The sequence below is a fragment of the Heliconius melpomene genome, chromosome 5, assembly GCF_056956725.1.
Source record: "Heliconius melpomene rosina isolate 202511_hmr_F chromosome 5, ASM5695672v1, whole genome shotgun sequence".
In the NCBI taxonomy this organism is placed as follows: Eukaryota; Metazoa; Arthropoda; class Insecta; order Lepidoptera; family Nymphalidae; genus Heliconius; species Heliconius melpomene.
Genome location: NC_140393.1, coordinates 6,159,724 through 6,170,625, shown reverse-complemented (window position 1 = coordinate 6,170,625; position 10,902 = coordinate 6,159,724). Strand labels below are relative to the sequence as shown.

Sequence of the window (10,902 nt, the reverse complement as noted above, 5' to 3'; positions counted from 1 at the left end):
CGCTGGGGCACAACGTAGGTACCTACGGCTCTAAATGGTTGGCACAGCCTACTCCTGAAATTAATAGTAAATGCCTAATTGTTTTTTTATTTACCTTGTGAGAAAGTATGTACCTAATTATTAAATTTTTGTTTCATTTTCCTCAATAGCTTCATTTTCTAGAATGTTTACTTTGCAAATAAAAAAGGAATATTAGACTCCTTTTAAGCAAACATGTTATCTTGTTTCAATATAAATATTTCATTTCTTCGTGTGGGAATCGAATCCACAACCTGTCACGTTTATAGTCACGCTCCTTGCCCCTGAGTTAACTGACTAAACTTACTAGACCTATGTTTATCGCGTAAATATACTGTAAGGCACATTATGTGTTTTCAAAGTAACAAAAAATCTAATAAAAATGAACGATGAAAGACTTTATAAGGCATAAAATGTATGAAATTTTGCAATTGTTGGCATTTGTTAGTCTTATCTAGAACTGTAAACTGTTTTGTTTTATTATGTGGACATGCTAGTCATAGCGGCGAGTCGTATCTGCCATTGGGTGGAGAGTAAAAGAAAGAGAGAGTGTTCTGTGGAGACAATATTCGCGTCTCGATCCTCATTGGCTATAATAATTTCAATAAAACATGTCACGCAATGTAAAAGAAATGGTTGCGAAGGTAGCAGTAATGAGTCGCGGCTCGCGTGTGGGTGGTGGCGGCCGCGGTCGAGACAGCGCGGTCAGTATCGCCTTTCCCGCGTGAAAATCGCTTTCCCCGCGGTCGCCGTGCGCCGAGCACGTGAACGCAGTGTCCCGTCGACCGCTCGCGTGACACGCCGCGCTCCTCGCGCCGCACTCGCACCATCCCGCGGGACCGGCGCTCCCGACGCCCGCCCGGCCCACACTGCGCCCTCTCCGCCGAAACTCGCGCGCGCACCCCCAACGTTCCAAATTTAAATTGCTAACTTTTTAATAACTCATTTAGTCGGACCATCGATTTGTAATTACGGCCAGTATCTTTTTTGTCGAAGAGGTGGAGGCGATGCGGTCCAAGGCGGTGGCGAGGCGGCTTCAGGCGCAAGGTTAGTTGCATGATTAAAATACTCTAACTTTAAACAAAAATATCTAAATAAATATAACTATATAGAAAAAAATTATGTAGCTGTTCTTCAGCCTGAAAGGATGCGCAGTAGGTATAAAAGACAGACAGTGCGATGCGCTCAGCGCGCGCCGCCATTGGTGGGCGCCTCCCCCGCCTGACAAGATAGCAAGGGCCATCCTCCGCGCGCTATCACGCTATAACGTACCGCATTATCATATAATAGAGTTTATTTTTCAATGGCTCGCCGTTGGGAGGGACGAGCCCTCTGTTGTCACTTGTCATTGGATGAGCACGGAGGAATTTCATTATTTATTTACTTTATATGCTTTGTAAATGTCAATCGTGCTTCCGTTTTATATACATATATGAATTATTTTATTTATATGCATAAGTAATTTCGGCCGTTTTATATTATAATTAAGAAAAATTATGTTTTAGAATTTGAATGTCAAATATATTGAAAATTTTCATATAAGCGTTTTCATAATAGTCTCTACCATTTTCATTAATGTGGGTTTGCCATACTAAAAAAAGATTTCCAAACTGAAAATAGACAAAAAAATTATACCTATTATTTTACAGAGACATAAAAAAATATTTACCTCTTATATGTAAGTATACCTAATTAGACTGAAATATCTAATTATAGATATAATGCTTGGTTAAACTACATTCAAACGATCAAAAAAATTACAAGTGGACAAGAAATAAACAAAAACAACATTGTAACATCATCACGTCTACGTTTTTTAACCTGATTTAATATTAATCACTTGACCGTACAATGACTTTTGTTCGCATTTTGACAATGTGAATGGTTTATTTCATTATGTTGAAACTTACAGCAGATACCTACGTGTGTTCTAGTAGGTACCTACTTGCATATCTTTTTTTCGCGCAGTATCCCACAGGTAGAAGAGTGGGCAAAGAGAGCCTAGTGATAGGACAGTTCTCTCCCTACTTTCCACCAAACTTGCTTCGGAGCTGAGAAATAAAAAATATTCAATATTTTGATACCTCGAACGGGAATCGAACACACAACCTATCGCGTACAGTCACTAGCTTACTGCCCACGCCTGCTACATGACTGGTCTCTATCTTTCTCTATGTCTAAGTATCTTTTATAAAACATTTCTTACTGATTTAGAGACATACATATCATATTAGACATAGACATGTAGACATAGACAGTTCATAACACTATCAGATATTTTGAAGGTAGCAACGTAAAATACAATATAAATGTATATAAAAGTGCTCTAAAAATAATATTTTTATGTTATATCCAATGATTCTACTGATATACGCCATATCTGAGCAGTTTTATCGTTTGTCATTAAACTGGAACATGAATACCTCTTTCGAAACGCGATAGTGATTTATATATGTTTTATACTGCGAGCGAAAACTCATTCGTGTTTATGTTTTTATTCATATTGTTTTATTTGAAAATTATTGGTTTGTAATATTTATCTACCTATCCTATAGATATTTCTTGCTTTTAATATTATTATATTGTTATTTTAAATTAAATAAGATAACATTTTTTTAATAACAACTTAATTGTTAAATATAGATATTATATATATTAGACATTTCAATTTCAATTATTAATTGTTGACTCGTTTTTGTATTGAAATACTGGTAAAATTACAAATTTCTATAAGCATAAATGAAACCTACATACATATATGTATGTACAAAGCTCTCCCAACCTCGTTTAATATCTGGCCACGTCTTTACGACGCTCATAAACGTCCTCCGGCGAAATCTCATCCGAGTGTCGCGAAATTCGATTCCAGACTCCTTTGTGTGAGTCAACTGACTCAAGCTGACTCTTAAGTAAACTGTTTCGATTATTTAAGGCTTATTTAAGCATATTTAATTTTACTTTATCGTCGTCGTATAAGCATCAAGTTTCAGAGTGTACGTTTTCAGGACTAACGCGCTGTCTTCCATAAATAACCTGAACAATATTCAATAAGCCCGAGGTTTATTCCTCCAGGAATAGCGGTCGTAAAGTTCGTAGACATACCTATGGACGGATCCTCGAATCACAATAACGCTGGAACTCAGCAGAATCCATAATCTTATTTTTGAACCGCACCGCGAAGCGTGAATTTCGCAATTATGAGAGCAACGTGAGGGTTACGCGAATATTGCCTTAAAAGCGATAACACTAGATGCTATTGTCCTGCGCCAAGTCTTTCTTAAAATAAACATTTGTTGTCAGTATAGGTGCGAATGTGAACTTTATCTCGGAGACGCAGAGCTCGGAGGAGAGGCGAGGAGAGGCGGCTGGAGCGCCGCGACGCGTGAAAGAGGACTCTGTGAGGAGGGAGGAGGGTTGCTAATGCGTTGCATGTGCCGCGGCGACATCCATTGTGTTTCCTCCTATAATTTTATCGAAGCTGATTTACGATCGATTGTTCGGCCGCGGCCGGTGGACAGTCGGCGAGGCGTGGTGTGCGTGCGCGCGCGCAAGTGTGCGCCGTGCGTGCTCCTAGGGCCGTCGGTACGTACCTGCCCTGCAGATGGCGCTCGGATACGAGCCTCTCGCCACACTACACCCTCGTAAATTAAGAAACGTCTCAACGTTCTTTTCAGCTTTATTTTATGCATCGTAGAAATTATAGGGCCAGAGTTGCCTTCCTTTTACGTTTCACTTCCTTTGTTGCGATTTGCTCGTAGCGAAAAGCTCTCAATCAACAGTTGTTTATATTAACATAGCGTATACTACCGTGATAAAATGCTTTCCTCGAAGGTAGGTAAGGTATTGTAGTGGCAAATTGTTTTCCGCCACAATTAAGATTGAATTTCAATGGTCAATAGTCAATGGGCACTTTGGCCGCGTGTTTGTTCAATCGATCGAATGTAAAACATGAAATAACAGGTGAAAGCATTATGTTCTCCAAGTTAAGGTATATTTGACAGATGTTTGTTTAGTAACAATAACTGCCTTTTTCAGTAAAGGTTTAACATTTTGTTTAAACTTATTGCGTAATTCGATTCGATTTTGAATACCTATCATAAAGGTACTTATATAGAACAAATATTATAAAATTACGTGTAATTTTCGTGATGCAGTGGCAGAAAAGTGTGACAGTAAACGCGAAGGTTGTGGGTTCGATTCCCACTTGGGAAATGAAATATATAATATTTTAATTTCCGAGTGACTTCAGCTTCGCCTTTCAACACGCAATGCCTTCAGAAATCAGTGGAAAGATGGGAACGAAATTGTTATTGAAAATTAGGTTCACAGGTTCCCATGCGTACCTTTCTATGAGCGAAATATAGCGAGAAGTTAAAAAATATGCTAAAATTAACATCCCAGCTTGAAACAAACTTATTAAAAAACATTCAATCAATTCTCCATTTTATTACATATTCCTAACTAATAAACGGAGAAGTTTATGGCCCACAAGAAACTTAGACAATATCGCAAAATAAACTTTATTTTCTGAAGGAAATGTGTGCGAAGGCGAGCTAAAATTACACGGAGTCAAGGGAACGGGGCCACTTCACGGGCTTCCACGGTTTGTTGTATAACTGGAGACAGGTATATATTTGTGCTCTACTATTACATAAAATGTCTTATCTATCCATACCTATATTATAAATTCGAAAGTAACTCTGTCTGTCTGTCTGTCTGTCTGTCTGTCTGTCTTTTACGCAATCAGGGCCAAACCGCTAATTTTATTGTGATAAAATACTCATATAGAGACACATGAGGGTACCGGGATGAACATAGGATACTTTTTTTTCTTATATTTGTAATATTGTCGATATATATTAGTATATTAAAATACTTATTAAATTGATATGCAATTTATTCCGCCATGTTTATAACAACCGCCGTTGCTAAGCAACGATTTGCAAAGTTTGTTGTTAGAAAACGTCACCCAAAATGAGTTTGCTTGACGCGTATATGGTGCGCCTACTCAACCTTATGAGATACAAAAACAATATTCTACAAAAATATTGTCCCTTAAATATTGTTCAAAAAAGTCCGTGTTGATATATAGGTACTATAGATATAGATTTGTATACATTAACAAAAATTAGATGATTTCTATAATTTGATATTCATTCTTATGAAAATAAATATAATAGTTTACTGTATAACAATTTGGCGGAAAGTGGAAAGCGGAGTGTCTTAAGTTTACGCTTCCTCTGCCTACCCTGCGGAAGCATAAAACGAAAATTTTTATGTGTAATAATTTATTTATTATTAATTTAGTTAAAAGTAGAGAAAGAGAGATGATAGTAAAATGTTTTCCCTGACAGTAAATATAGTGTTATGCAAGAATTTCAACTTTCGGCGTTTACGTAAGTACCTAGCTCATATGAAAGTAAGACTACAATTGTACTAGATGAAGTCAAAATATTTAAACACAATTCCTTTTTTCTTAACAAAGGCTAAAACTCAAGTCTTTGTTAGGTTAAAAATTAAAAACGCATAACTTCAAAGACAATGGGAAACGAAATGTTATACAGTCGATAGTAGCAACGAGGTGATTTCAGCCAGATACTCTTATCTCTGACTCATACCTCTGTTGTTTCATACTTTTCTTATAGGTGTGCAGTTTATAGCTTAGTGCCTGTATATTATTTGTTATATATTATTTGTTATATATTATTTGTTATATAAATTTGTTTAATTCTGTTTATAATCACACTAGTGGACCCGAACGCGGCTACGCCCGCTTGAACTATATGAATGTTTATTAAATATATTTATGAAATTATTTAGCAGTTTTCAATAGAGAGATGCATTAAGGAAGCTCATTTTGGGTGACGTTTTCTAACAACAAACTTTGCAAGTCGTTGCTCAGCAACGGTCGCATAGCAGTAGACAGTTGTTATTAACATGGCGGAATAAATTGCATGACAAATTAATAAGTATTTTAATATTTTGGTATATATCGAAAATATTACAAATATGAGAAAAAGTATTCTATGTTCATCCCGAGACCCTCAAGTATCTCTATATGAGTATTTTATCACTATTGAATTAGCGGTTTGGCCCTGATTGCGTAAAAGACAGACAGATAGACAGACAGACAGTTACTTTTGAATTTATAATATAGGTATGGATACAATAATATATATAAGTAAGGCAAAGCGCGGCGTTGAGTTTCGTCACTCAACAAACATGATATATCACAATTGCCTTAATTTCGATGTAAGTATATATATATAAAAGCCATATTTTCAGCATGATTAAAGAAAAATATTTTATCACTAAAGTATATTTCCTTTAGATAGCTAGCTTAGCTTTTCAATATCTAAAACAACAATATAATTATATAGAAATTGTATAGATATCCATAACAAAAATGTTAACCTTGACATTAAGAAATAGTACCGAAAGTGTATATTTCTCTAAGTAAGGTCATACCTGCAGCGAGATGGTCCATTCCGCTATGAGTGTTATAGGAGTTTCCTATATAATTCTATGACCAAAAGCTAAGAAGGCTAAGTCGTTAATATACAAATACAATTCTTAATAATAAAAAAAATCTGTAATTATATAAAAAGTACTCACTGACTGATAGTAAAGTGTTTCAAAATTAAAATTGAAGAAGAGAGAAAGAAAGAACAGTGTTAATTTCTCTTTTGAATATAATTTATTATATAAATATTTAAAACATTATTTATTATATCTCACATATATTTTGCTGTTAGTTTTAGTTTAGTAACGTCGATTCTAACCCAGACTGGATCTGCTCGGCCTACTAATATTTGTACTATAAATATATCCTAATTTTTATATCTATAGATATATTCTAATGTACACACACTCATAAGGTAATTATACTACAGTACTGGAATAAAATGTAACGTTTTTCCAAATAGTCTCCGAGTCCTTGACATTTATTCATTGCTTTAAGTAAGTGGTAGCTAGAAGTCATTTCCTATTCACAACTTCAGCAGATTTGCTATAATGAAAACATGGAATAAGTTTCTTTCGAAATAAAAAAAAAAGAAAACAGGGAAATGTATTTACAGGTAAATCTTATCTATCTATTTTTCCTATTCAATTGAAAGAAAAATGTCTGGTCAAATGCAAGTCGGACTCGCATATCGAGGGCACTGTACCAATATCAGGATTGTTTGATGAAGTACCTACATAAAAGTTGAGAAATTTAACTTTCCGGACGTATGGGTTCATTTTGTATGAAATGAAATACAAGTTTGTAATAATTTTTTTTTAGAAATATGTATAATATTTAACTATTTGGATTTTTTTCCTATATTTTTACTGCAAGTTCTTACTTAGATGCTTTATTTTACCTGTCATGGTGTAGAATATTTGACATTAATTTCAGCTTGATACCTCCACGCAACCTCGAGATAAATGGTCTTGACAGGCAGACAGAGAGTCAATAAAGTGACTCTATAAGGGTTCCGTCTCGTTTGAGGTACAGAACCCTAAATATACATTATTCCTAAAGACGGAATAAACCAACATATTACATAATACATATTAGGTATAACTTAAATCTCTAATCTATAAGTGACCTCAAACTTATAGAATCGTACTTAACCAAGTACTTCTAAGTTTTAAGTTAGTTCTGTTTCAATCGGTGCGTTGATTACGATTTCTGTAAACAATATGTTGCTCATATAATCAGTGAATAGGACACGTGGTGCTGACTGGTTACATACGTAGCTCTTGAATAGGTTGCGTAAACACTGATAAAAGGAAAACTTTGTGTGGAATCTTTTATGTTAGATAATACATAGATAAGATTTGGTGGTTTTCCTTTTTAAGAAATTAAAATAGATTTTTTTTCTATATCTATATTTCGCAAAATATCAGATGGCAGCAAAAGAAGTACTTATTTAAATGAGACTCCTGTCTTTCTTATCTTTTTTGTCCATAATGAGAACTTTTAGCATATAATACAATAAAAAACAGATAAATATATTACAGCCGGCTTTAATATTCGTATTAATGAAAAAACGAGGACATTCATCCAACATTCGGTAACATTTCGTGAAACACTATTTACGTTTAGAGAGCTGACCTGGTTACGGCGGCCCCACAGCGGGTCGCTACGACAAATCCATGATAAAATTTAATAATAATTATAAATCAGACACTTTTAGGTCAAAATGTGCTCATTAGTCGCAGAAAAATATCAAAAATTATATCAACTTTATATTTTATGCTAATTATAATAAATGAACGTCGGTGAGGGTTATTGTCCAGCGCGCGCGATCCGATGCTATCTAGCTTCCGAGCGTCGCGCCGCTATATTATGATAATAGCTTTAAGACACGAACTTTATTATGAAAGCAGGTATTTTGTGATCAATCAGTTTTTCCTTCATTATGTCATATAAATAATGGGTACATCGAATTTGGGGTTGAAAATGATTCTTGCTTACACTAACTTAAGTACCTATATATATATTTTTAAACTAAGCTTAACTAAAGTAACTAATATATATATATTATTCCTTGTTGCTTATTTAATGATATAATTTTTTAGACGTATAAATAAAATGATAATTCAACGAGGTGATTTTCATATTCGATTCATACAAACTAATATTAAAAAAATACAATATTGACGATTTTAATTTCCTAACTGAAAAAGTAATAAGTCCTACCAGCAATCTAAAACGAATAAATGTTAAAGAAGCATCCTTTTGTCCACCTTAAACGATATATCCAATAAGATTTTTACTGAATGAAACTATTAAGATTAATAGCGTGAAAAGTCAATCCCTCACCAGCACAAAGACGTCCCCCATCTATCAGTGATAACGTTATTGATAGTGCACTATTGTTCGACAGATCGAATGTCCTCTCGAGATTATAGTGAAAAGTTCGTAGAAAGTTAGTGAAAATATAGTTGAATTTTCCAATTTAAGAAAATCTTTAAATTGGAAATTTCATATGTTTTTCAGTTTTTTTGTTAAAATGTTTGTTAAAGTGTGTCTGTAACTGCACTGATTGTGGGTTCAAATCCCACTCGAGGAGATGAAATGTGTATTTAAATATGGATTTTGATTTGTTTTACTAAATGTGTAATTTCTAACTTAAAGTTAGAAAATGGACTGTGACATCATTTTTCTCTGCGAACTCTATCAAAAACCAACTTTATTGATTGCAAAATTTATTTTAACGAAAAAGAAAAAAAAAATATCGAAACTAAATATATATTTACAGTTAAGGAAGTTTCGTATATTAAACAATAATAATTATATTCCAGTAGTCATAATAAGCTCATTTTGACACCGAAAGTCTAAACATTTTTGTTTGTACATTTCTCACGAACGTATTTTAGATGGGGGGGGGCTTACGGTTACATATTTTTTTTGTTAGCCATATACAGTTACATTTGTTTTTAGTATTGATAATAGTAAATACCTACTAAATGGCATTTTTATAATATACTAGCGGCCCGCTCGCGGTTTCACCCGCGTGAGCTATGTTATTATTAATTTCTGTCTCCATGACTACGTCCTAGTGACGTCTATGCAAAATTTGAGGCTCCTAGCATTTGTAGTAACGAAGTTTCATACAAACTTTCAACCCCCAAAACAACCCCTTAGAAGTCGAATATTGCAAATTCCCGTCTTAGCGAGCACCTATGTCCTGTAAATAACTCCTATGCAAAATTTCAGATTCCTAGCACATGTAGTTTCTGAGATTTCATGATGAGTGAGTGACCTTTCGATTTTATATATGTAGATGAATAAAATATTATTATAATTAATGTCAATTGTGGCGCAGTGGAACAAGTGCATGACTGTAAACGGGTTCAAACTTTATTGATGGGGATTCAGATTTGTAGATTCTAGCTTTGGGGGAACTAATTATTATTTATGAATATTTAGAGGATAAGCATGTATGGAATTAATATCTATTGAATGTAATGCAGGATAGCTGCCAGCTAATGTAATAGATTGTACCATTGACTTAGAAAAGAGCAACTGTTGAGTTTCTTGCCGGCTCTTCTCAGCAGAACTGCCTTCCGATCCGGTGGTAGGTTTTTGTTCATATGTTCATTCGACGATTCAAAAGTGCTTATAATAATAGCCTATTTGAATAAAGAATATTTTGAATTTGAATTTGAATTTGAATGTATACCTGCATAATTATATTTTGGAACAGATTTAATTTTCAATTTCAAATCTTTGTTTAGGATTGTATATAAAACAACATATACGAGTAGCCTACGTATCTTTTTTATTGTTTCTTTTCTACGTTGTATTTATTTATTTTAGCTTAGTAAATAATAATTATATGTAATGTAAATGTACATATATATATAGGTACTAGTTACATATATATATAGATACTTGTTACAAATATATATGTTACAAGTACATAAACAATCGTTCCCGTACTACAGCACCGCAGAGCATCGTAAAGAGCTAATTGGTGATAAAGCGAGCTAATTGGACGCGGCTATCGGCGCTCGCGCACTAATGAAACAAAACTCCCATACCTCCATTCCCTTCACCGATAACCGATTTTACTCTCATTTTATTACACGAACATTCACCATGTTCCGCTCCAGGTACGCCTGGATGTGGATTTGTGGAGTTCTTCCTGGTTTTTTGTTTGGAAAGATATTAATTTCATTAATTTTGTGCATTTTTTTTATATTTATGCCTGTTTGTTTATGTCTTTATCCTGTCACTCGACTTAATTTTCCTTTTATTTTAAAAAAAAAGCTGTAAGTAGGTACTATACCTATCGACATACGGCCAATTAAAAGTATTTTAAATTTTTCATTTCATACTATATCCATTATTACATGAAATATTTAGTAGGTATAGAAGAGAGTTTCCAT

At 34.1% G+C, this 10,902-nt stretch overlaps 1 protein-coding gene across 2 annotated transcripts in view; it reads left to right on the top strand.

The window, feature by feature from the left end:
- The first annotated feature begins 696 nt into the window (after positions 1-696).
- The window catches only part of LOC146539062 (transcription factor hamlet-like), a 93,750-nt gene continuing 83,544 nt past the window's right edge, over positions 697-10,902 (top strand). Inside the window, exon 1 of one of the 2 annotated variants that reach the window (XM_085185705.1) lies at positions 697-1,065. In XM_085185705.1, the coding sequence (XP_085041831.1) occupies positions 1,026-1,065 (40 nt within the window). In that variant the 5' untranslated portion in view covers positions 697-1,025. The remainder of the gene's footprint in view (positions 1,066-10,902) is intronic. The other variant, XM_085185704.1, reaches the window with a different exon arrangement.